Source organism: Passer domesticus, chromosome 6 (genome assembly GCF_036417665.1).
Source record: "Passer domesticus isolate bPasDom1 chromosome 6, bPasDom1.hap1, whole genome shotgun sequence".
Taxonomy (NCBI): domain Eukaryota; kingdom Metazoa; phylum Chordata; class Aves; order Passeriformes; family Passeridae; genus Passer; species Passer domesticus.
The window spans coordinates 48,557,349-48,584,608 of NC_087479.1; the positions used below are offsets into that span (position 1 = coordinate 48,557,349).

General features: G+C 42.8%; 1 protein-coding gene across 3 annotated transcripts; it reads left to right on the top strand.

Moving 5' to 3' along the window:
- Positions 1-22: 22 nt before the first annotated feature.
- On the top strand, positions 23-27,151 carry TPH1 (tryptophan hydroxylase 1). Of its 3 annotated transcripts, none has more exons than XM_064425320.1 (11): positions 23-177; positions 16,681-16,818; positions 17,780-17,963; positions 19,304-19,404; positions 20,077-20,144; positions 21,399-21,595; positions 22,066-22,201; positions 22,697-22,823; positions 23,901-23,996; positions 24,401-24,534; positions 24,833-27,151. In XM_064425320.1, the coding sequence occupies exons 1-11, from the start codon at positions 67-69 to the stop codon at positions 25,005-25,007; spliced, it is 1,467 nt and encodes a 488-aa protein (XP_064281390.1). In that variant the 5' UTR covers positions 23-66; the 3' UTR covers positions 25,008-27,151. The 3 variants fall into 3 exon arrangements, with proteins under 3 accessions (XP_064281390.1, XP_064281392.1, XP_064281391.1); XM_064425322.1 differs by lacking the exon at positions 23-177 and adding an exon at positions 473-621; XM_064425321.1 differs by lacking the exon at positions 23-177 and adding an exon at positions 12,902-13,138.
- Positions 27,152-27,260: the final 109 nt, after the last annotated feature.

Consider the following 27,260-nt stretch of genomic DNA (forward strand, 5'->3'; position numbering starts at 1 on the left):
CAATATGCAGTGCTGGCTGATGAACTGTTGTTTCTGATATCTGGTGCCTGTCATGCGACAGAGAAAATGACTGATGTCATGTGGGAACCCAGGTGGATCCCATCCTCCTGCTCATGTGCAACAGAAGGAGCTGCAGGCATGGTTAGTGAGCCTTGCTTCAGCGGAATGGTGATTCAGGTATGCTGGGAATTTTTATTCTTGATGACCACGGTGAATTGGAGACTGGGATTCCCTCTTTGCCCACCCCTTGTGCGGTGGGAGCGAGGCTGGTGCCAGGGTGAATGCAAGGTACCTGTGCCGTCTTTGTGGGGTTCAGAGAGGGAAGAAATTATTTGTGCGAGTAGGTGGATGATGTGTTTGGAACTGGTGCACGTGTGTTTCATCATCCTGCCAGCAGGGACCTCCCTTGGCCTGTGCTTCATGAGCAGCACGTTTGGGATGTGGGATTTTGGTGGGTTGGGGTTTTTCTGGGGAGAGGCAGGGAGGGTTTGGGAAGTGTTTGGGTTTTGAGTTTGGTATTTTTTTAAATTCCCTCTCGTAGACCTGTTTTGACACCCACTGGCAAGCCTGAGCTCTCTAGGCCAGTTGATTCAGAATGGTTATCTGTCTGTCTACAAGCAGGTGAGCAGCTTTCTTCCAGACCAAAGGTCTCATTAACTCCAGAGTATCTTCCTTTGGGGAGAAATGAGAAGTACTTGTTGCTGCTCTGTGCAGAGCTCTAAACAAAAATGGATATCTGAAGCATTGAACTAAAGCAGCAGGAGCTCAATCCTGCTTGGACAGAGCTGGGTGTGACTTGTGGCATAAGAGCAGTCAAAATTGAGGCAGAAAGCAGACTGGAAATAAAATTAATTATTTTAAATTAGTGTTAATAGAGCCATGTAATAATTTCATTCAAAGGTAGGATTCTAACATTCAATTGACTCAACTTTTATGCACATGTGGCATCTTTATCCCACATTGTAACATTTTCCTGGTGGGACAAAACACCACAAAGCCAAAGAAATTTGGGATGTGGGAAAAAAGCCAGTGGCATTGGAATGATTTATCTGCTCCTTTAGCAATGCAAGGAAGTGGTTGCTGATATCCTAATGCTTGTCCAATATTCATGATGCAAATTTGTTCTTTCTGGTATACTAAACCATGAAACCTAAAAAGCTTTTACTGTGCTTCTCCATATCCGTTTCACTCCGCTTGCTTAATTTTCTGTCACTGCTATTTTGGTTCATATTCTGTCTAAGTGCTGTGTTGAGTCCTTTGTAAGATGAAGCTGCCCTGTTATAAACACCTGTCACTGAAACTAAGCTGCATCCAAAAGAAATAATAAGATAAAAAACTTTATTTCTAAGTGAAGTATCTTCATAGTTTATTATATTGGCATGAAAAGGTACAGAGGTGTTACTGTTGTTTTGTTTGCCTGGAAAATCTGTGTTCTTTCTCACTACCCTTATTTTGGCTGCTGCAGGCAGTTACAAAACCAGCAGTCTTTCTTTTATTTTTCACTGAAAAATTTGCAGTTTTTTTTTTTCTAGGGCAGAATCTTTTGGCCACAGCAGTTCCCTAACATATCCTTTTATCTCCCCCTCAAAATTAAATGTCCTTTTTCAGTGCTCACCATTTACTTTTCATTTTGTTGGTGATGATGATGAAATTCACGCGCTCTGCCAAAATCAGTGAGAAAGGAAGAACCTGCTACACCTGGGGCAAGGACCTGTCTGCTGTGTTGTTATACAACTTCCCAAAAGCCCTTCATGTGAAGGCAATCCCAGGCAGCCACGTGCCCCAGCCTGCAGTGAGTGAAGCCCCTCAGTCAGAGCCAACAGGGCATGAGCTGAGCGAACCTGACATCACCAGCATGGCCAAACAAACCAGGTTATTGCCAGCAGCTACCCACTGAGCTTTTGCAGTGGGAAATACTGCTCCTACACCTCCTTTTGTTTCCCTTCCTGATTCACTTTTGCAAAAAGAAAGCAGGTTTCGTAATGCAAGGAGCTGACATCTAAGAGGGATAAGAGAATGGATTTGTTTCTGAGTTGTTACTGTGGAGAAAATGAATGAACGCAGGGAAAACACAGTGGGGCTCAATTTCCCTTTCTCCCAGGTCATTGCATGTGAGCTGCAGGTCTTAGCGATGGCTCAGGAAAGTCTGAGAGCTGAATTTTATATAAAAGCTACTGTGAAAGAGCTCACAAAGAAAAGGTAACAGTGGTAGGAGGCTGTGAAGAGAGGACAGTAGTAGAGGAAGAAAAAAGATTAAGAGATACTGCAGAAAGAAGGCAAATAGGGAAAAGCCTGGAAGAATCCTAACAAAGAGGATAAATAATAAGTGTGATGTTGAAGGAGAAAGGTATTACATATCAGTAATTATGCTAGCATTCTAGATCTGTCCAGGTGGAATAGCTGGTGTGCAGTCACCTATCAAAAGTCTAACACCGATTAAATTTTCTGTTTTCAAAGCTGAATTTCCTTTGCGGTTTCTCCTGATCTTGTGGAAATGAGGCAAGCTTAAGGTGAACATGAGGTCTTAAAAACCACAGCAGGTGGGCTAATGAGTATTGCTGGATTTTTAAAAATATTCTTTTTTTAATTCACCCACTCTGTCCCCTTGTTTTTTGCTGGCTGGGTGAGGCATCAGGGAGCCCAATCATGATGGATGTGAGGCAGTCAAGTGTTGCAACCCTTGCCTGGCGTAGGTCTTGAGCATGACAGAGGCAATTTTGTGAAATCAGAGTCCTGCAGGGTTGGTGCTTGTGTTGCCCACTGGTCTGCAGCAGCCTGCAGCCTGCTCCTGGCACAGGCACAGTGACTGCCTGCATCTTTGTGCCCATGGTAACTTAAGTCCCATGTTGACACTTCCCCAATTTATGTCCCTTCATCCAGTTTCCAAGGAAATCTTAGGAAAGCAAATGCACCTTGGTATTCTGTGTTGCAATAGTGGCAGTTATTTATTCAGTGCTTCAGGTTATGCAAACTTCATTTTAATTTTGCAGTGAGTTTGTATCAATATTATTTTTGTTGTCATGTATATAATTTTTGGTGACAGCTCTGTTTAAAGAAGATGTAACTTTAACAAGCCATCTGTTAACCTTACATAGAAAGGAAATGCTTTTGTCAATTATTCCAATGAAATCAGAAAAATAATTTCCTGGCCTCCAGTAGCAGACCAGTCTCCCTATCTTCTGTCAATAGGAGGATATTGAAACATGCAGGAAATACGTGCACACTTTTATCCTGCCCTGCAATACAGCCACAATGCTGCATTATAATTAGCCAGTGATGTCAGAAGGTTTCATTTTCCATTAAAACTTCTTTGTCGTGCACAAACTTTTTTATTGAACATCAGAGTATCCCCATTAGTCAGGTGGGAAGGCTGGACACAGGAACCATGGGAAGACATTTTGAGTTTATGCCAGTCTAATTAGTAAAGATTTTGAGTTAATAAGTTAAGAAAGTAGAAAAGAGGGACAAACACTTCAGATTAGGTGGGAATGATAAAACATGCAAAATGACTCAATTTTGTCATTTGGGATGAAGCCATAACAATGGCTGAATGGAAGGAAGAGCAGTAGACAGAAAAGGCTGGAATAATAGGAAAGAGAAAAATTAATGGAGAAAACATGGAAGACCAAGGGAGGAGTCTGGTTTTGTGATGTTAGTAGATAATGTCTACTCTACATTAATGAGTAGACAAAAATAAACACAGGAAATTGCCTATGAGCTGACAAATTGTGTAGGTCCCAGGAAAGTCTTTGTGAGACCAAAGTGTAGTGTCACTGTGTAGTGTGAGCTGCTCTTGTGGGAAAGTCCCAAGCCCAAATGAAGGGAAGATTTGCCCTTTTCCCTTTTCTTTTAGTGGAGAGGTCCTCACAACTCTTAAAAGAAGATGGGAGACAGATGAAAAATACGCTGGCATTGATCTGCTCTGGAGAGGGGTTGGAGTTGTCCGGGCCAATTCCTGCACAGTCCATGTGCTTATGGACACAGGCAAGAGCAGCCAGGGGCAACCCTGAGAGGCAAAATTCTTGCAGCTTTTCTGCTTCTCCAGCCTTTCTGGACACCAGAGCAGGTGGGTGAAGACAGCATCCAGCAGTGTGTCTGTGCTTTTGAGCCCACCCTGCTTGCTTCCCTCTTGCCCAGCACTCAGTGATGAACATAAAGATCAGAACCAGATTTTTTATTGCAGCATTATCAGTAACTTTAACCAACAGATCTGGAGTCAACCCCCATGATGGAAGTATTGAAAATAACCACAGTGCTACTCCACAGCTGTCAGCTTTTGCATTAGAAGAGCTCTTAATGCTGCAGTGTCACCTGGCAGGCAGACTTATTTCTTGTCCGCAGTGTGAAGGTTGAGGGTGCTTTGTTGGAAGAACCTGCTGAATGTGACACAGCATGATGTGATTGCCCACACAGGGTAAAGGAAATGCTGTCATGATTTAATTAATCAGTTCTGATGCGCTGATCCCTGAGTTTACTTAGACTTGAAAGAAGTAAATATAATTAAATTAAACAAAGGTCTTTCCTTCCCGCACATGCTCTGGGCCCTTTTGCGTCTTCTGTGAGATAACAAAAAGCTTATGAATAACAGGCACAGTGGTCTTTGTTGTTGTTGACTTAATGCAGAAGGCTGGCAGGAGGAATATTATGCACAGGTGCAGTACGCATGACATCAGAAGAAGATGACACGTGGGTGTTTGAAATGAGTTTTTTAAAATTTGATTTCCAGTGTTAGGTTGCAAAAGGATAAAAACGTCAAGGTTTCAGTGTTGCCTGTTGCAGGTCAAGCTAATTTTGACAAAATATGGTAATGTTTGATTGAAACCATATCAAAACACAGGAAATAGGTAGAAGATGTTCGAATTCAGCTCTTAGTTTATCCAAAGGCTTTTTGTGCGTAGCTGCTGAAGCTGTGCAAGCCCGGGGTACCTCGGTGGGATTCCTCTGCAGCTCTGATGGTTTTCCACTGTCCAGAGGTGCTGCCTGCGCAGTTGTACTGCTCAGCACCTGCCTGGCTGCCTTTGAGAGCGCACTCACAAATTTACAGTGGTTTCTTTGGCCACAGACATGGTGTAAAACATCCTTGCCCAGCTGTGGGCTTCCTGCCTCCTCTCTCACTGTTTCTGCCAGCAGCTGGGACCTGCCCTCTCCAAGCACCACATCTTCATTCCTAGTCTTGTGTCTGTGCTGCAGAGGTTTGTGGAGGGAGATGTCACTCTGGGGAAGGCAGTTCCCTTATATTCTACTGCATGTGCTTATGTCATGCGTTTGTCATTCACAAGTGACCCAACACGTGGCTGTGCAGTTGTCATTTATGGTGTGCTATGCCAATTTACCAGAAAATCCCTGATAACTCCATTTACCATGTGATTTTTCAGGTGAATTTGCCCCTGTCTTTTGGGAAGTTAATTCTAGATTGTATTTCTTTAACTGTTTGTACTAATGGGGTAAGAGAAAGTGGATGGGGTGAAGAAGCTTAACAAAAATGAGAAATACCCAATCTATTTAACCCCCTTTATTCTCTGGAGTAATTCTCACATCAATTAAAGCCAACATTGATTAATACAACTTGTTCTTGACTAAAATCAGATTTAAAAATAAGCAAATACCCTGTCTATACAGTTTGACAGATATTAAAAATTCATTTGACTCATCCTGAATGAACTTTTTTCCTATTTTTCTTTCTAGAAATTGCTACTGTCTTTTCCAATCTGTAACTCTTTTCCATTCAGTGCCTACTAGCACGTGAATAGGTGGAAAGAATTGTGACTAGATGGGAGGCACGGTGTCAGTTCACAATATTGTTGTGAATTGCACTGAGCTCTGCTTGCACCTCTTTGACAAATCCCCATTAGCCTGTTTTGGTCTACAGTTGCATCCTCTTGTCAGCTGTAAGTCTGCTCACAGTTTGCCACCCTAATCTTTTATCCATGATCCTGGTTACTATTTAGCTAATGCTTTCAACCTTAAATAATCTTATAATGTTTATTTCTCTGAAATAGAATTTTGTACCTAGTGTCCCTAAAAGCAAAGCTCTCTAATCAGGCAGATGAGACTCATTAGTGTTACATTTCAAGGAGCCTTACTTTGATCCAAACTAATTAATTTTGCCCCAAAACAAAATTGTCCTAACTATAATGGGAACTAAAATCTAATTAGATAAAAGAAATTCAAAGGGGAAAAAATATATGTCATGAGAACACAGCAAGATGAACAGCTTTTGCCAGTCTTGGAAATGATGATGTGTTTCACAGCTCTGAGGCTGGACATTTTACAATTGCCAGTTGTTTAAAGTTGCTGCTGTGAATGGATGGGTTTACATTGCTGGTTTCCATCCCTGGAGCAAAAAGTGACTGTGATTTAATTTGTGTTGCTCACACTGGTCAATGGCCAGTGTCTAGACCAGAGGCTGCCCTCTGTCATCTGTTCCTGTGTGATTTCAGGACTTCAGTGGATGAGGGGTGTCTGAAATCTGCGAGCAGAGAAGGGTGGATCCTCTGAGCTCACTTTGGTGTGAAGCCCTGAGGAACTTTCACAGACTGGCTAGGAATGGACAACCTGACCAGGGCCTCTGTTTCACAAATCCAAATACACCAAATGTGTATTGGATACACTTCCTAAATGAATGTGGATACAGCAGAGGCTGCTTCCTGGCCCAAGCCCGTGGTGAGGCTGTGTCAGAAGTACCTGGAGAGCTCTTGTTCTCTTTCCTGAGTGGATCAAAGTCTGCTGAATCGCTTTCTGAGCTCTGCTTACTCATATCATTAGTGAGTACAAAGCTTTCCCCTTTGTTGGCTTCTCCACCTCGCTCTGAATACACAATATGCTGCTGTTCTACCAATTAGGCCAGCGGGCTGAGGTTAACAAACACTGTGACTGCTCTTATCAGCAGCCTTATTTATGCATTTGACTATTTTGCTTTGTGTTCGTTTGTGATGTGAAAGCACTGGATAATTTCTGAGGTTTTGTAATGATAATGTAGTAGAAATAATGGTACCAGGGTGGTTCCTCAATGAATGGAGTCCATTTCTACTATAATTTGTGCTTAAGGGATGGAGAAGTATCAGGACCTGGTCAGAAGTAATCCCTGAATGCCACGAGGGGCTGTTCTCAGTGATGGTGGCTGAGGTTACCTTAAGCTCTGGCACACTCTCCTCTTTTTGGATGCTTTGTCTTTCATTTTCAGGTTGGGCATCTTGCACCTTGTACCTGGCACCAGAGCCATCAGCACTGAGCAGCGTCTCAGCCTCCCCACCCTTGCCAGGGCTCTGGAGCTGAGGCCAGGGCTGGTCAGTGCAGAATTGTGACCAGCCTGACCAGCCAGTTGTGATCAGCTGTAAAACCAGCTGAGAGCCTCCCCTTCAGCCCTGCCTGAGCTGCAGGGGTTGGAGAACAGGATCTGCAAGGCTCCAGGCAGTGCCTCCTTGCTCTCCAGGCTGCCCTGCATTTCCAGGCAGCAGGTAGATCAGCTTGTTGAGCTTTTCCGCTTGGTTTTCCCCATCCCTAGTTGATGGTTGTGGATGGAGTAAATCCTGTTTGCTCTAGTAACACAGGGAATCTCTGCTGGCTGGAGGGGGACCACGTTTAACTTGAGGTGACTTGACCAACCCTGAAGAGATAAAGAAATAAAGGAAGTTGTAATTGACACTACTGTTCCCAGTAACTCCAGAGTAATTGGAGCAAAGAGCTCTTTCAGGGCTTTGGTTCCCAACCAGACTATGCTTTGGTTTGAAATGTAGCTGATTGATATTAATTTTGTGATATTATTTTCCCTAGAGAAAACAAATCAGAGCCTGGTTTGTCCATTGTCCCAGCAGCATCTAAACTAACCTTTTGTAAAGAGTTTACAAAGATGCTGTCAGGAAAAACTACAGAGCTCAGAGCAGCAAGTAACTCATGTCACTTGTGATTTTATTTAGCTTCTATGAAATGAAAAATATTTCCTGCCTCAGATGAAAGGGCTAATATTGCTTCTTTAAACAGTCCAAAGCAAATATACAAGCAGTGCATGGTCTGTTGGCTGGCTGTGCTTCAGCAGGTTTACACACCAACTCTGGCTTTTCAAAATAAGTGTGCTTGAAGGCTGTTGATACCACAGCTGGCTGAGACATGATGAGAGGGTAATTTACCTCATTGGTTCTTGCACTTTTCATTGGAAAAATATATTTGTAAATGTTTTAAATACTTGCTTAATTGAAATCCCCCTTTTCCTTTTGTCACATATTAACTGGTTATGAATTAAATCCTTTATGAATCAACAACTATTCAGTGGCATGAATTGTTAACTGCTTGCTAAACCAGCCTCATGGGGATGTGGTTCCCTTCTCAGGGACTGAGCCATCCAGGCATTTCTGTGAGGTTACTCTGAGTTCAGGGTGTGACACTGCCACAGCCTCATGCTGGTGAAAGGCTGGGTGAACTGCTCTGGAAAGTGTTTGTTGGGAGACCTCTAGTTCACAGAAGAAGGGAGAAAATGGAAGAATTCTCTGTAGAAAGACCTCAAGTCTACAGATCCATACATTTCTTTGAAAATTTGAAAAGCTTTGGATTTGAAGCTTTTTGATTTCCTGCGTTGAGGTAAATGCCATGATGACAGGTTGCCTCATTTAGGTGAGAAAAGTCAAAGGTTGAGAGAATGTAGGTTTTTAGAAAGTGATTGGATTGTTTGGGTGTTGTGACAATAAATGCTTTATAAATATTAAAAATCAGTACAATAAAAGAGACAGACTTTCAGACCAGCAGTTTTTTGGGAATCAGTATAAAAGAACATTGAAAAAATTAAATCAGAATATGAGAAAAATCCATAAGACCTATACAGGAAAACAAACTGTGCAGAGGCCTGCATGATGCTCATCTTCACTCTTCCCTGTAACTTCCACAGTGCTTGTCTAAGTGCCATGAGATTCTTAAGGCATAACTTGTCTGCAGCAGTTAATTAACAGAAAGGCAGAGGGCTGTGATTAGAATTTTCAGCTGTGCGCTCTGGAGAAAGTAATTATGATTAGAGCAGACTTGGTACTAAGTCGTATTAAAGCTGTTTTGTTCAGGGAGTTACCACTTCATGCCTTTTTCTGGAAAAGCTTCAAGTGGCCCCTTTGCCTCAGACAAATGGTCCTGCTTGGAAAGGCAGATGCCTGGGCCAAATAAAGTCCAAAGCGGGTTTATACCTCAGAAGTGATGTTGTGAAATTGCCTTATTGGAGATTAGAGCACTTTCCCTTATCACATGGGGAGATCAGGTAATTCCCACTGATGAGCTTGATAGGATTGAGAAGACTTTAGGGCTGACTGATTCTCTCCATCAGTCTTGCTGCATTCAGGTAGATAATCTTATATTTCAGCAGAAGATTAATATCCTTATGGAACATTCTCAACCTGCTTTTCCCTGTTCTTGCCTGAGCAGTTCAACAAAATCATCCTGTGACTCTGTCTCTGCCCCAGAGTGGAACCCCTGTACTACACCGATTTTTCTTTTTTTCCACCTTTATTTTCCCTCCCAGACCAGCTTCCTCAGAGTGTTGGTACACACAAAATTTGTGTCATGTCTGGAAAGATGTGCCGGGTTAGTTGAGTCCCAACATATTTGACCCACAGAGAACAAACTTTCTCAGAGTGGGAGGCAGAGGAAAGGTAGGGCAGAAGGTTTATCTTGTGTTTCAGAGAGCAAAAAGGGTCCCTTCACTGTGTGGCTCTCTAGGGAGGGGAAGACCTGCAGGTGTGACAGCTTGGTTTTCATACATCTCAGCCTGAAAATCTTCAGAGCATTTATCTACAATTGTGTACCCCAAGTGTCAGAACCGCTGTTGGATTGCAAACTCTGCTGTCAAGTTTCTGCTTGGAAGAACAAACCAGAAACTCTCTGAAAACTAGAGCAGAGTCGCCTCTGAGTTAGCAGATGGGAAAGAGGAATAGACTCGTGGTCTCTTCTGGAGATGCTTGATGTTCCTGGAGCTACTCTAGCAAAGATCTTGGAAAACATCGGACTTCAGTCTGACACCACCCTGTCACTTGGATCTAAGTGAGGAGAGTTCATTTAATGAGGAATTAGGAGGGAAAATGTAAGTGAAAGCCAGTCTGGTAGCCTTCACAGTGCTATGGCCACTCTGTGCCAGTGAGAGAGGAAGGTTTTGTGGCAGCTGCACATGGCAAAGCCCTGTCCTGATCAGCTTGACCCCCTTTTGAGCAGGGTCAGACCTGTGCTCCATCCTCAGGTGCTGATTATTTGTCTGGAGGGCTTTGTCCGCATGAGAGGCTACATGTGAGAAATCTCCTGCAGGCTTTGGAGAAAAATTAATCACTGTATTGCCTTATCTCCTGTGCCGTAAGGGGAGGCCTCTCTCTCTATGGTTTTGATGCCCCAGCTGTTCTTCACATTTCCTTCCCACCTCAGGGTCTGTGTAGATTTCTGACATCCCACCGAAAACGTCTGCACCTACAAAAATGCTTTCAGCAGATGCTCTGGCCTGATTTATAGTTTATTTTGATACTTCAGATAGCATTTGTGTTAAACAATCAAAAAAATGTAAATGTGAAGGATTCTGCAAAGACGTGTCTGTATTCTTAAAAACCTGGTAATCTGGAGACACTTTCTGAAGAGAAACTGATATTTTTGCATTTGTATCCTCTCTCTGCCTCGGTGCTCCTGCAGACCAACGAGGTCACATTTCAGACCTTTCCTTTGCTTGTGCCACCTCCTGCCAGGATGAGCAGGGTGGTTCCTGTGTACTTTGCTGCCCTGTTTGTGTTGTGTTCATACCTGACTGCTGTGCCATACTGCTCTCTTCTGTGGTGAGGGGCCCAAGCCACCATTCTTAAATGGTAGAATACACTACCAGCTTTTGGAAGAAGGTAGAAATTTTTCTCTGTGTGTGAAAACACAAAGCAGCAGCTGTGCTAGTGACAGAGTGGGAGTTTTCCAAAACCCTGCAACTCTAGAACTGTGAAGATTCAGCTTTTGGATAAAACCTTTTAAGTAGTTCTCCTATACAGCCATCCACAGATTCCTAGGAGCTGGAAACCCTGTGTGGAGAGGAGCAGAGCAGGCTCCAGTGAGCACCCAGTGGAAACAGGCTGTAATTGAGTCTGTTCATGCTTTGTGGTTCTGCCCTTTCAGACCACGGGGCATGGGCTGTGGTGAACAAGCACTTCTTACTAAACCAGTGAATCAGCTTTAATCTGCTCCCCAAAACTCTGGGCACCCCAGTTATCCCGTTATGTAACTAATACATTTCATATTAGGTTAAATTTCCTTGGCCATTCCTGACCTCATTCCCATTGTTTCAGCAGTTACAGGTCAGGCTGCCCATGGGTTCTCCATTATTATTGCTCCATTTGAGCTAGAGAAAATTGATGGATTAGTCATATTCTATCATAAGTGTCTTACTGTGCCCATGTTTACAGATTTGTCATCAACACCAGGCTCTCACACACTTTGGGGTCTGGGTAAAGGTCCTACAAATTGTTTGCTTTCTGAGTCAGCTCATTTGATGGGGAGATTTATTCTTCAGGAAGGAAGGGAAATGCCTGTTGTAGAGATAAGACATATACTGATAAATACTGCATTTTCTTTGCGCAGGGAAAATTGAAGCATCTGGTGACGAAATATGTCCCATTAGCAAACTGGGGATAAAAAAAAAGGTTTTTTCCAGCTATGTCATCATTCACAGCCATGTTCTTTCAATCCCGTGCTGTGTCTGAAGGGCTGAGCCAGTCACCCTCAGTTCTCTTAGAGACAGAATTATTTGAAGTTCAGTGCCTTTTAGGAAGAAAGAAGACTCTGATATCATTGCAGATGTTGGTGCAAGTGTGCCTGTGCCTGCCTGGGTTAGGTGTCACCCTGTATATTGGCATCATCAATATGATTTACCAGGTGTGTCACACCAGTGTCTAAGGGATCTAGCTGAAAAAAAACCTCAAACCCTTTTTAGGCACTGAAGAGAAAGATACTGGGGATTTTTCCAGACACTTGAGTATATTCGAGTGCAACTCGTTGCTGCTGATTTTGAGCATGTCTTTGAAAGGTTTGTTAAAAAAAAAAATATTAAAAGGATCAGAGTTTTGGACAGCTCAAGTAGAAAATAATCAATCTCTCCTCCCCAAGAGATCCCTAACACCTCCAAGAGATTATATTCCCGGGCAATCTTTTGGCTTCTCCTGCTGTGGACCAAAATCCCCTTATCCTAATGTTACCAAGTTGAGATGAGACAGTGAGGGCTGGAGTAGAAAAACCATGAGTTTTTATACTATAAACACATCTAGATATATGCAGAAAATAAATGACAACATGAATGATATGAAAAGATGCAGTTTTCCGCTAACAGAAATGTAGTTTTTCTTCCTGTATGCACAGAAGGTTTTGAGGAAAGAAGGAATACACTGCAATTTATTTTCCCAGCAGAAATGCACTGCTGTTTTTAGTGAAGATCTCACTACATCTGCCCGCGGTGTTCCTCTTTGGGACCACAACCTGCACTATGTCCTGCTGAGAACTTAGGGGTGTCCACCACTGCTGAGTCCCCGGGAGCCTTGGAGGCCACTTTGCTCAGAGCCCCTCTGCCACAAGCCCAGCCCTCGCCACCTCTCACTTGTGGTGCAGTTTGCCTTCCCTTTCCCACAGGCAGCATACAGAACATTTTACAGAGAGGGCACAAGTGTTGGGAAGTGCCTGTGTGGACACGGTGGAGGAGGACCCCTTCCACCCAAATGCTCGCTGCTCTCAGCCCCGTGGTGTGCAAATGTATGTTATCTGCAAAACCCCTAGAGCTACCCACAAAAAGTCAGTCTCCTGTGACCCCTCTTGGGTGGCCCTGTCCGGGTGACCGAGGAGGTGCCACTCGGGGGGCAAAGGGCTGCTTCCTGCGCGGGTTTTCCGGGCTGCGGTGACGGGGAGCGGGCGGTGGCTGTGCCCGAGCGTCGCTGCTCTGCAAACACCGTGGAGGGGATCAACGCGCCCCTTTCCCAGCTGGGCCGGGCAGCGCCTCCCCCGCCTCCCTGCATCCCTCCCCTCGCTCCGGGGCGGCTCTCGCCCCTGCATAAAGGCGGCGGGGCCGGGCGCTGCCCCAGCCTGCCCGGCCATGCACCCCGCGCCGCGCCGCGCCGGGTCCCTGGAGGCGGCCCCGAGCCCGAGGGACCCCGGCAGGCAGGTGGGGAGCGGGGTGGGCACGGGTGAGGAGAGGGATGGGCACGGGAGTGTGGGATGGGCACGGGTGAGGAGCGGGGTGGGCACGGGGAGTGCGGGATGGGCACAGGTGAGGGGAGCAGGATAGGCACAGGGAGAGCGGGATGGGCACGGGAGGAGCGGGATGAACACAGATGAAGGGAGCAGGATGGATACGGGGAGTGTGGGATGGGCACAGGTGAGGGGAGCAGGACGGGCACAGGAGGTGCGGGATGGGATCCTCGCTGCCCGGCCCCGGGGTCGGTCCTGGCTTGCGGACCAAACGCAGCTGTTGTGCAGTCGCAGCTCGGGCGCTTCGCTGTTGCCGTTCTCGGACGGGGATTTGGAAAACCGGGAGCTTTCTGGCCCCGGGTGCTCGGAGAGCAGTAATTGCAGAGAGCTGGGGTGCGGCTCCTCCGGCGTCGGTGGCAGTGTCCAGTGCCGCTGGGATTGGGACGGAGCTGCTGTTTCTGGATAAAAGAGGGGAAAAAAAACCTCAAAGAGTGTAAATGCAAGCATATCAAATTAAGGTAGAACAAAAGCAACTTTTAGTGTACCATTGCTTAGGAGACAGAGGGTGTGATATAGCCCAGAAGAACTCACTCCTGGTTTTATTTATAAAACTCACTCCCTTTATTTAAAATATTCCTTATTATAGTGGGAGTTTGCTTGGTGCATCAGAGATCAGCTAAAAGCAGCACTGGCTGCAGTTACTGATACTGTGCAATTGATAAAGTCTATAAAATTCCTTGTGATGACAGGAATGCTGAAGGTAAAGTTTCACAAAAATATTGCTTTGCTGTATCCCTTAGATGCTTGGAAGCCAAATAAGCTGCTCAGTGTGGCTTTTGGTTTGGTGTCTGAAAGCTAAATCTTAGGAACTTTGGTGTGGCTGGAGAATGCAATGTGATATCTAGCTGTGGTCACTCCTAACATTGTGTGTTCACCCTTCCCTAGAAGTGTGTCAAAAGGACAGCAACAAAGTAAGCAGCTACTTAAAGGGAAGAGAGTATCAAATGTCCATTGACATTTTTTATTAATCATGATTAATGTCAATCAGTATAAAATATTTTGAAAATAATTTTTCATCTTCAATTTATGAATTGAAATGTGATTTTTTTTAAGGCAAATATGTTTGGATAATTTAAAATCCCGGTTATCCATTAATAGAAAGAATTAAAGCACAAAATATGACCCTCATATATCTTTCTCTCTGTGAACATCCTTTGGGGAGTGGGAGAAAGGGAAGATAATTGCTATGGGTCCCAAAATGTGAAATCTTTAACTGGACAGCACCTAATTATCTATTTAAATAAAGGGCTTAGGCTGTGTTTGTGTATTTTCATCAAGACTGAGTCAGGCTGGTGGAAAATGCAATATTAATTCCCCCTTCACCCTCCAAAAAGTTCAAATGTGTTACCATGCAAAGGAAAATTTTCTGATTTTATTAGGGCTGGGTTGCTGAGTTACTGAGAGAGGTTAAAATATAAGTGAAGTGCAGCCACAGGAGGAGAGGAATTGTTTCTGCATTACCATTTTCTCCTGTTGCCTTGCACCCAAATGATTGCTGAATTACTGTCTTCAGTTAATTTTTTAATTAAATCAAAAGATTATCTTTGGTGTAGGGTTAAATATGTATATGGTGTGCATTTGGCATTGTAAGTGTCTCAATTTCTCTTGTCCAGTTTGAAATTCTTAAGTTAGAGGTCATTTCTTGATATAAGAACATTCTATGTTCTGCTGATTTTCTTCATTGATCTCTTAAACATATAATTTTGTAGATGCTGTCACCTGATCCCAGACACAGTGTAAGCTGCAGCAGCAAAACACAAAAGAAGGGCATTAGTTTTCAGTGCAGGTAGTCTGTCCCAGCTGTGCACCTCATAATACTGCAAAATCTCAAAAAGGCTGATCCAGGCTGAAGCCAATGATCCTACATGGAGTCAAGCCAGCATGCTGCATATTAGCCTCTTCTATAAACCAGCCTGCATTTATTGCCTTCAAAACCACCACCTAACTCTACTTGTAGTGGAGACTTCTTTTCTTCTCCTACAGCAGCACCATCTGAACAGGATTTGGCTCACACAAATGGCTCTCTGCACTTGAGAAAACAACCCATGACCTGTATGTAATCGTGGTGTTTGTAGCTTTTTATTTTCTGGTGGAAGTGCCTTTGTTCAGTGACTGTTCCTGGCTCTTGTAATGGTGATCTGACACTGAAGTGAGCTGGGAAACCTGCAGGCTGCTCAGCTGAACCCTGACTGGGCTTGCCACACACTTCCAGCAGATATTTGATATCTGGACTCAAACTGATGGAGGTCATTGACTTTGGTGGCCTGATACTGTCATCCAGGCTCATCATATTGTGGCAACTCATTAGAAGTGGGGAACCCAGTCAGAAATCCAAATATTTTCATTACATCATTAAAGTTGGAGAGTCTGTATGAGGGAATCAAAGGAACTGGTGCATTTTGGTAGCATTTTTATTTTGCTCATTTAATTTCTGAAAATGTCTCAAGATAGTGATATCTTTAAAGATATGGCAGATCAAAAAATAGTTCCAAATAGCAATAATGTGCCTTCTTTGTTTCTCTCCTCTTTCTCACTGACTCGTTCAGAAACCTCTCCTTTTATTCTTTCTTTTTTGCAAGGTTTGAAGACATACGAGGGACAGCCTCTGCCCATAAGCCTTGTATTTTTTCTTTACTTTGCATTTTCCCCATTCTTTACTGTTTCAGTATTCTCTATTTATGGCCTGGCTACATGTAGCTGAGAATATAATCTGTGGTAGCTGCTGATTTCCACAGAGTCAGGAGTGTGTTCACTAGTGAGGTACCAAACCACATGGTCTGACAGTGTGGGGTGTCTGAATTTTTAGTGTGTGGTTTGGGTGATTGTGCCAAGGGTTTGACACACCAATTTAGGGACATGGCAGATGGAGCAGCTTGGCTGTGGTTGATCAGAGAGGGACTGTCTCTACAGCAAACAGATTCTGGTCAGCAGAACATTTTACCTCCTTAGGTTTGTCTCCTTGCCCTATGAAAAGAGTGTTTTACAGTTACATAACAAGAGAGTGGTTTTTCAGTTCTGATCTACTGAATCCTGATTGATCTTTTCCTTCCTATGTCCTGCGGGATTTGGATTATTCTCTTTGCCAGTGTTCACTGAACTTGCTAACAAGTGTTTTGTTCAGTGTACTATTTCTGCTGACATCTTATTGCTCTCCTTCCTCCCAGTAGCAATGCTAATTATAAACTATACATTGAAAATATTTTCTGCATCCTAGGGAATGAAAAAAGATGTCCATAAAATCATTCAACTAAAAAAAAGATACGTTAGTATTTCAGTCTCACAAATTCTGTCTGTGACTAACTTTATTCCTATTACTGGGTAATAATTTAATTAATTCTTTTCCTTTTGTGGTTGGCCAAAGCACAGCATTACCCAAGACACCCTGAAATGTGAAAAACTTACACTTTTTGCATTTCTATCCATTCAAACAATTTTATTTTGTTTGTTTGCATCTAGTTAAATAAGTCAGCTTACATGATGATTGAAGATAACAAAGAGAATGAAGACCATGCATCTGAAAGAGGAAGGACAGCCATCATTTTTTCCTTGAAGAATGAAGTTGGAGGACTTGTAAAAGCATTAAAACTCTTTCAGGTATGTATGTTATAATCTTATGATCATCACAGCAGCTCTGCATTTTTAAATTGTAAGAGTGGTTTTGGAACACATAAGAATTGATTACATCCATTTATTTAGGACATGATTCTTAACCTGGCTCCCACTTGGCACCCAAAATTACCCAGAAAGGCAAATGTATGCCTCATAAATTAGATGATGGCTGGCTAAAACTCTTATCTGCACAGACTACACACTGAGAGAGGTTTGTCTTAACCCCTCATGATGAGAGGATCAGCAGTCAATGGTTTTGCTGGGAATAAGGGGTGATCTGAAGCCCCTGCTGGTGTCAGGCAGACACTTGGGGCATTGATCTGTGCTCTGTGCAGTGCCTTTGTCACACTGCCCGGGCAGACTGAAGGTGGCAGACGAGCTGCAATTGCACAGCTGCTGGGCAGGTGCTGTGTGAGGAACGTGTGCAGTGCCACCGCGCTCTGGTGTGTGGCTCTGCGTGCTTTAGCCTGGGGTTTTCTCAGTGCTGCTAATATAATACACATGATTAAATAATTCTTCAGATTAAGGAAAAGTGAAACTAATGCCCTGGAAACTACTGCTTTTAAATCCTTTGCTTGCTTGTGAGAGAATTATATGGTGACTTGATTGGCATTTTAGTGAATTTTGCTAATCAGCTTCCTACGGGAAGGATAAAAGAAAAAGGTCTATGAATTTAAACCTCCTGACTGTGGCTTTATGTGCTTCCTGAATGTAAATAAAACTGAAAGAACACACGTTTGCTTTAATTTTCTTCTGAATAGAAAATCAAACCTTCCCCCCACCCTCCAATAAGCAAATTGCTATCAAGAGATCCAATTAACTAAAATAGCTTCATAGAGGTGGTGAATAGTTCATGGCAGTAGAATATTAATTTGAAAAACTATTTTAACTTTTAGTCAATTGTCTTTAGCCTATCTCTTTGAGAACATTGCTTCTTACTAAACAGGAGAAGCATGTAAATCTGGTACACATTGAGTCACGGAAGTCCAAGAGACGAAATTCTGAGTTTGAGATCTTCGTGGACTGTGACAGTAACAGGGAACAACTGAATGAGATTTTCCAGCTCCTGAAATCCCACGTCAACGTCGTCTCTGTGAGCCCAACAGAGCATTTCAATGTCCAGGGAGATGGTAGGTACAAAAGGGAGTTCTGATGAAAATGCACTTCAAAATGTGTTGGTCTGAAACATTTTTATGGCCCCACCTGCACTTGTGTTGTGTCTTCAGGCACCTTCTGCCAGGTACCTACTTCTGTGTTATGTGTGAGTGTAGCCTGGCCTGAACCTGGGAATTCAGGCTTTGTCAGGTTGTTACAAAACGTGTGTCTGCTCTCTGTGCTCCTGTCCCTTACCAGCACAGCCCAGCTGGCACCAGTGGGAGCCCTGCATCCGTGCAGGTCAAAGCAGGCTGGCCTGTGGGCAATGTCTGAGTGCAGGGCTCAAGCACACTATGATGGCAGAGGTGTGATACTGACAGGTCCCCCTTCAGTTCAGACACTGGGGAGAGTGGAAGAGGGATTCTATAATTTTTTCATTTAGTTCTTGATTTTGTTGTCTTTTTTACCCACTTTTAATCGTAACTGGCTACTTATATTAGTATTGCAGAGGTGCCTTTTACCTTTAGATATTACATGTTGTGTTTACCTTTACTTTCAGTTAAAGAGATGCTTGAAGTTCAGGGCAGCAGGAAGCTGGTCCCATGTATTTTCAGTCATTGTGCTTGGGAAGGAGAGATCTGGAGCTCTTGGATAAAATGGCTTACTTTAGCCCTAAGTAAGGGGAAATTCAATCTAAACAGTCTCCTGACCTTTTAAAGTAAACTGAAGAGAATTGAGGCAGAAAAACAGTGTATTAAATGCTCTGCCAAGGGCTTGGCAAAAAACTCTCTTAGGCTAAAAATAACCCCAAAGCAGTTGGTAGCAAAACTGCAGTGATGCTCCTCTCTCAGGCAGCATGGCCTCCTGTTCATCCTCCCCCCATACCCCTGAAGGCAAAGCTGGATGCTTCCCATGAACATAACCATGGGGAAACATCCATTTCCCGTGGTCACTAAAACATGACGAGAGGACTCTAACCTGCTCCCACTCTGCCCAGGGACCACAGACAAATCACTTCTGTTCTCATTCACACCCTTTGTGCCCTACAACATTCCCAGCAGCTCTACACTGGCAGACCTTGTCTCCGAGGGATCCTCTAGATGCTACTCTAAGTACAGCAGAGAAACCCGTGCTTGCTTTCCTTCCCAGAGGCTCTGGGGCTGGCTGTGCTCTGCAGGCAGTCTGTGGCAGTGACCGAGGAGGAAGTGTGAGCTGGAGGCTGGTGCCAGATAGGCAGAGGACTCCCTTGTCTTTTTCATGCCCCCTTAATTTACAGAGTGAGCTGTAACCGCCATAGCTGTAGTTGAAAGCAGCGCTTCCTCCCTCGGCGTGCTGGGCATTATTAATAACCTTGTGGATTCCATGCCTTCCCCAGGCATGGAGAACGTTCCCTGGTTTCCGAAGAAGATCTCAGATTTGGATAAGTGTGCAAACCGGGTGCTGATGTACGGCTCTGACTTGGATGCCGACCATCCTGTAAGTACTTTTCCCTCTCTACACCCAGTCCAGAGTCGGAAATGTACTTTATGGAGCTGACCTAAAAAAAAATTGCAGCTTTTCCTCCTCCCTCTTCTCTCTCAATGGCGTCTCTGGGGGTCTGAGCACCTTTTCTTGGGGATTTAATGTCTCTTTCTTTGTTCAGGGAAGACTGACTGAATTCAATTCCTGTGCTTTTCTGCAGGACTTACTCATGCAAGAACTCCAGGTCTGGGCCCTGAGTGGTCACATACACATTAAAGAAGCTAAAAGAAAGTTATTTTGAGGCAGGCTTTCTTTGTCCTCTTTCTTTCTTCCTTACTGGAGAAACCAAACTGGTATTTGGGCAGTGAAAATGGGCAATTTGTTCTGTAATTTTGAATAATTGTGCAAGTAACAAACTTTGTATAAATACTGATATGACTAAAATGAATCCTTCTCTACAAAATATATAGTTGTATAAATCAGCTGATTCCTACTTTGGAGTATTTGCTCAGTTCACATCTATTAAACATTTCAGACTACAGCTATGAGTTTCCTGCCCTCTCCTTTCATTCTTACACATACTTTTCTATTTCCCAACTGAAGTAATGTCAAGTGTCCTGTTTCAAATTGATTTATTTATTATGGCTTGGAAACTCTTTGAACTGTGTTTTCCTTTCTCCCTACCAGGGTTTCAAAGACAACGTTTATCGCAAGAGGCGAAAGTATTTTGCAGACCTGGCTATGAACTACAAACAGTAAGCTTGAATTCTTCCAGGAGAAGCCTTCTGGGTGCTTGGAAATAACAGCAGAGTGGACTGTGAGGAGCTCACCTTTCTGGGCTCAGACCAGGCTGAGAGATGAGGGTTCAGCTCAGGGATCAGGGCCAAGGAGTGAAGGGAAGGGAGATGTGAGGCAAGATGAGAAGGCAGATTGAGGCAGTCCTGGTGACTCTGAGTCTGTGGGGCTTGGCCAGCTGCTCTGCAAAGGAGAGGGAGGGGAGGCAAATCCCAATGTACAGCCCAGTGACCACTCAGAGTTAACTTTCTGAGCAAATGTTAATACTTGAGTTTTCTTTCCTGGTTCAAACTAGCATGTGTGATGTGTAGATAAGAAGTTTTCTGTGAAAAGAAATTCTAAGAGCTTCTGTCTTTATGGATGTTTTTTGGCAGGGGGTGGAGCTCTTAAAGCAGTAAGAGATTCATAACCCAGTGCTGTAAATACGTGATTTTTATGTGGCCTGATTGAATTTAGGTGTTAAGTTCCTCAACTGAAAATGACCTAGAAAAGGTCTGTATTTAGAGTTCTATTGCACTGTGTGTTTAATGCAACTGGTTACCACAGTCCCAAGCTCACTACTGTTAACCTGTTGTTGACAGAGATTCCCTTGGGAAAGCATTTTCCATGCCAGTTCCCTGGCTGACACTGGAAATGCAGTGTAATGCTGGCCTTGCCATAATCCACTTTATCCAAGGTCCTGAGGACTAAATAGGAAAGAGAGACTAAAATAAATATTTTCAGACAGTCACTGGTCTCCTCTGGACAGAAGCATGATTTTTACCTGATGTGTATATTTAGCTGCTGTCACACAATGTGTTGTTAATTTAGGAAATTCTCTTTTCTTAAAACAAATGAAAAGGGTAATGGAAAATAATTGCAGACTTAGAAATCCAACATGGAAAAGGATGTGTTATCAGCTCCTGAAGCTGTGAAGAGATTGTGTAGGTATTTTAAACCTTACTCTTGGCATTGAACAATTGAGAAATTGTTTACAGAACCAAAGCTTTAAGTGAGATCAATGCAAATATTCCTGACAACTGGTTAAAGTGAAAAAAGGCAAATCCTTAGACTAAAAGCTTTCCAGGACACAGACCAGATCTCACTGAGTATTTGACAGAGTCTAATGCCAGGTGTCACAGTCATACAGGTGTTAAATACTAATAATAGGTTAATGAGTCACCTCTTATTAGCCATTTACTAAGGAGTGTCCTTTCTTCCTCTTCTCCCTGCAGTGGTGACCCAATTCCCAAGATTGAATTCACTGAGGAGGAGATCAAGACTTGGGGGACTGTGTACCGAGAGCTTAACAAGCTTTACCCAACTTACGCCTGCAGAGAGTACCTGAAAAACCTGCCCTTGCTCACCAAACATTGTGGGTACAGGGAAGACAATATCCCCCAGCTGGAAGATGTATCCCGCTTCCTGAAAGGTAATGTGCTGGTTTTCTACAATTTTCTGATTTTCAAAATAGACTGAGGTCCACTGAAAATCCCACCATTTTGTGGGCACAAGGAAACATCCTTGGTGGCTTGTATTAATTCCGGTCCTTTAAGAGGCTTTTTGGCCATCTGTGTTTTAATGTATTTGTCTTCAGTGCATGCAGTGATATTTGAGGGACAGTGTCTGAAAAGATTGTTAGGATTGGCTAAGGAGATACCTGGCTGTATTGTTGACTCTAGGCATGGAATCCTAGGAAATCCACTGTAACAGAGGTAGGGCCATTTTAAAAAATGTTGCTCATTCTCAAGCCTATGCCGAATTTTTCTAGTTGTGCCTCATTTTCCCATGTGCTTTTGAGCCAAGGTAGTGCTGTGGCTGTCACCTCAGCTCCAGCAGGAAAGCTGACAATGCTGTGCATCCTGTGCTAAACTAATATACAGTTTCTCTGGTCACTTTCAGAGCGCACAGGCTTCACCATTCGCCCCGTGGCTGGATATCTGTCACCCAGAGACTTCTTGGCAGGATTGGCATTCCGAGTTTTTCACTGCACTCAATATGTCAGGCACAGCTCGGACCCCCTCTATACACCAGAGCCGTGAGTCGTTTAATCTTGGGGTTGAATTTGTGAGAAAGTTTTGACTCTTGCTTGCCCAGAGCCAAGTTACTTAAAAGCTGTTCAAGAACACCAGCATAAAACTTATTTTTGAGGTGCTGAAGACTCAGCCTTCACGCTGAATGTAATGAACTTACAGCATGCTGAAGTGCCACCTTCATAAGTGCAGGATTTTCAAAAGTACAGCTTGCTATTGGAGCTCTCTTACTGATATCACTGTGTGCAGTTAATGTCCAGTCGCCTTACAAATGGGGAGCTCAGACCTTAATTTTAAGCACCTTCATTTGAAAATCTGATTTTATGTACTTTATACAGGGTTGGTATGATCTGCTCAGCTGCTTTCAGAGAAATGGGTGACGCTTTTAGTGTTTAAGTTGAAAGTTTAATGCAAGACATTGTATCTGTTCAGTGGTGTTGATTTTTTAACTTTGCCACAAAGACAAAGAATGAGATTTCTTGTTTTGTTTCTTTTTCCAGTGATACTTGCCATGAGCTCCTAGGTCATGTCCCTCTTTTGGCTGAACCCAGTTTTGCTCAGTTCTCCCAGGAAATTGGTCTTGCATCACTTGGGGCATCAGATGAGGCTGTCCAAAAACTGGCAACAGTGAGTGTTTGAGTGCCTGGGGATTAAATCAAAAGCTTTGTGCCTCACTAGGCTGATCCCATGCCATGTGGATCTTCATGTCAACTTTCACCACACCAGCTGCTAGATCTTTGTGTTTCACTGGTCCCTGGATTTTAAAGCACGAAAAAAATTTCCATGCTATGAAAAAAAACCACTTTAAAGTTGATATGATTGGTATTTTTCTTCACTCTACTGTCAAGTAATGGTTCGGCTTCTAGTGGTAAATTACTTCTTGCAGACTGAAATTTTATGGTCTATTTCTTTCAGACAAAGTCTTCTTTCTTCAGGGAAGATGATTAAATGATTTGAAAGTGTTCTATTTCTTTAATGTGTAGAATGAATTGAAATTATATGGTATTGAATGTGGTGAGTGCTAGCATTAGATACTTTTCAGACAAGAAATTAAAATAATATAAACTAATGTTCTGGATATCAGTCTCTGGATGTCTTGGCAAGAGTATTTTAAGATTAAAAGTAGATTTTGATGAAAAATAATCTGTGCCAGTTATGCAAGATCTAGCTTGCTGATTTTAAAAATTTCGTTTCCCATCTTGTGTAGCTAGTGGTAAAACTTGTACTACCTTCAGTGGGAGCAGAAATAAGCCATCCATGAAAACAGTGTTCCTTCCTGTATAGCTGCAGAAATCCTGAAATTCAGCAAACAGAATGTCTTTAATTTTACAGCACACTAAGCAAATGAGAAACAAACTGCAGTGGGCTGTTCTCACTCACTCAGAAATCCTCTCTATCCAGTGATCCTTTTAAGCTGAGGCTGTGATTTCATATTAGTATTTCTCAAAACAGATTTACACTTCTATGTTTGCACTGGCATTAGCATCCTGCAGCCCAGCTGGGTGATCTGTAACACCCACCTTTCTTATGAGAAACATGCCATCCTATTGCTTTCCTCCTCTCTAAATATCTCAGGATAACTGAGTGATAACTATCTGCTATTTGCAACTATTTGATGCTACCTACAAATAGAAATGCTCCCACCTAGTTCACCACTGCATCTTTGATGAAGGCTGAATTGTTTTACTTCCTTCTGTGTTTCAGTGCTACTTCTTCACGATAGAGTTTGGCTTGTGCAAGCAAGAGGGGCAGCTCCGAGTTTATGGGGCTGGCTTGCTCTCTTCCATTAGTGAGCTCAAGGTAAGAATGGCTATTGCTTGTTTGCCTCTCTTCTTTATACCTCATTGTTATTGCCACTGTTTTCCCCTGATTTTTATGAAGCATAATTTCTTGATGTTACAACCCAATACTATTTTCAGATGAAAGCTGTGTTGGTTTAAGCAAATTCTGAAAATATTGCTCTTGTTTATACACAAGCCTTGTGTCTGTGGAGTCCCTTTTCTCACCCAAAGTGGCAGAATATGACCATTCAGAATAATTCAGTTTGTTAGGCTTTAATCATTGTTCATCTGAAGATAAAAATTTTAAGATGAGATGCATTAAGATCATCATATTATCCTTTTTATTCACTTTATCACGTGTCATCTTCCTCCTGGATTCTTTGGATGGTGATGTTCTTCTGACCCATGGTAACACCTTACCAGCACTCGCTCTCTGACAGCGCCAAAGTCAAACCTTTTGATCCAAAGGTCACCTGCAAGCAAGAATGTATCATTACAACTTTCCAGGAGGTTTACTTTGTTTCTGAAAGTTTTGAAGAAGCAAAGGAAAAGATGAGGTACAGAATCTGCCCCCCTCCTCCTCCTTTTTATAAAAGCAGATTTGGTTTTACCTCTATCTCCGTAGCAGCACCAAACCCTTTTAGTCTTATCACAGTTTTGTAACTACTTTTCACAGTAAAGGAATTTTGGTTAGTATTTTCTTGGTTTTTCAGGTACTGGGTGGGAGATACATATTTTTAAGTATTTTAGAAAAGTGGGTATTGATACTGGCTGCATACAGAGAATGCATTTGTGGTTTATGTCTTGTTTATAACACCCTCTTTTTTCTCTTTTTTTTTTTTTTTACCTCAATAGAGAGTTTGCAAAAACCATCAAGCGCCCCTTTGGGGTGAAGTACAACCCCTACACTCAGAGTGTGCAGGTCCTGAAGGACACGAAGAGCATCGCCAGCGTGGTGAACGAGCTGCGCCACGAGCTGGACATTGTCAGCGATGCCCTCAGCAAGATGGGCAAGCAGCTGGAAGTGTAACACCCTGCCAGCACTGGGCTGCAAGCCAGTTCTTCCCTTTCCCCACTGATTTCTTTCTAGGCATATCATGTGTTGCATGCAGATGTCACTCCTTTGCACATGGAAGAGTGAATGGCCCATAACAATATAACAATTTTATCTTGTTGCTCTCTGTAAATTTCCTCACATAAATGCATTCCTCCATCCCCCTTAGGTAAAAAATGTCAAGAGTTGCCTTTTAGAAGCTTGTAGGGGAATGGAGAAATTGTTAGACTGGAGAAAAAGTGTGGTCTGTAGATCAGGGCTGGGATCAGATGCTGCAGGAAGTGGCTTATGAGGCAAAAATGGAGAAATTCACCCTAGGGAGAATTCAGTTTCTGACTCCAGCAGTCTACACTACTGATTGTATAGTGCTGAAGACTTCACGGTGTAGAAGCTGTGGTAATTCAGTGTTTCAAAGCCTGTGCTACTAAGTTTGAGACTTGAATGATTACAATGCAGGCATCAGGACACAAATAGCTGGAGGTTCAACATGATAAAAGGGAGGGGTCAAATATTGCTTTCAAAGGGATTATTCTTGCCACAAAGAGTTGCAAATGTGATGTTTGGCATGCTTCAAGTATAAGGCAGAGATACAGCTGTTGCATGAAATCCTAATTATGTTTATTTTAAGTGATTTGCTATTGGCTTAGAGTCAGGATTTTTGTTGCTGTCCTTAGTATTGCACCTGAGGGAAGACCTTTCCTTACAGAGATACCATTTGCCTTTTTCCTGATTGAATGAATTTAGCAAAAAAATACAGCAAGCCATCAAGCATTGACTTAGCATAAAGCCCAAAAACATTTCCAAACTGCAACTTCATATTCAAAATAGCTTAATTGGCTCTAAAATAACATCAAAGTTTAAAATAACACCCAAAGCTCATAGACCAGGGTGTTTTATGAAAAAATAAATATCCTGTTGATTGTTCAGTCACTTTTTTGACCTGCACAAGCTGCATAAAAATACATTTAGTTTCTTCTTTACCTAACCTGAATACTTTCATTCCCTGTCTACCAAACTACAATTGAAAGGCCCAGGCATTTCATAGGAATTTTGTGGCTACAAGGGCAACAAACTACCTTGTAGTGTAAAGTATACCTGACCCCAAAGAGCACTTTAGAAGTGCAGGGAAGCAGTGTCCTGCTGAATTGTCTGCATTGCACAGTAGCAAACTTCCTTGTGTCGAGGGTCCCCCAGTTCCAAGCACCTTGCAGAGCTGTGCAAAACTTCTGCCACCCCTATTCTGGAATGGACATGTGTGCAGGGATGCGAGACCTTTGAGTGAGGGAACTGTGATCTGCAGGGTGTATTTAACAGCACCCTAGGCACTGTTTTTTTTTTCATACATAGATCTTATCAGGAAATCTAGAAAGCACACTGGAAGAATGGTCTGAAATCTAAAATACACTGGAGATACTAGTCCAGGATTTTGAGAACTTGAAAGGACTTTCATGAAACCTCTCTGCTTGAAAATTAGCTTGAGTTTCATATGCTTTCTCGTAGGACACCTCTGCTCCATAAGCAATTGCCAGGCCAACCTTTCCAAGAATACTCACTGTTTAAATCAAGACTAGATAGATTTTTCTGTGGCTATTAACCCCCTATAATTTTGTTTTAAAGAGCATTTAAGATGTAGAATTATGGTCTACAACATTTATGGCTTGCACTGCACTTAATTTAAAAATAGATTTTAGGAACTTTGTCTTTCTAAAGAAGAAACCTTCCTCTGAGTGAGTAGTAAGGGAGGATTTGTTTTGTCTGCTTCTGTGATAACAGTTAATATTCAGCTGCAGTTTTAACAATATTGGATTTATGATGTTGTTGAAATATACATAGGCCTGTGTTACTTCAAGCCTTGTCTGAACTATGTATACGTTTCAAGTAGGAGTCCTTAAACTTGTTGAAGTAGCACCTACTTCCAAGTACTTTGTAAAAACAGCAGTTGTATCTTTATTTGCTTTGTGTAGCAAAAGAAAAAGTAAACTGCTAGAAGTAATACCTAGACAATGCACTTCCACGGCACTAACAACATTTATGTTTGGCTTAGGTAAAACGATGATAATTTAAGTACTTTAAACATTGTGGGGGCTCAAATGCCAACGAAATAAAGGAGTTGCTGATAATTATCAGAACCACCAAAGCCCTTTATTTTGGCACCGTAGCAATAAACACGGGAGGAAAGCTCGTGCCTTTACAAACAATTTGCGGGGTGAAGGTGTGGGGGTTAACGCC

Coding starts and splice junctions, on each gene's coding strand:
- TPH1 (XM_064425320.1), top strand. CDS start 67: ATGACTGATGTCATGTGGGAACCCAGGTGGATCCCATCCTCCTGCTCA. Junction 16,819..17,779: donor AAGCATTAAAACTCTTTCAG/GTATGTATGTTA, acceptor CTTACTAAACAG/GAGAAGCATGTAAATCTGGT. Junction 19,405..20,076: donor ACTTGGATGCCGACCATCCT/GTAAGTACTTTT, acceptor TCTCCCTACCAG/GGTTTCAAAGACAACGTTTA.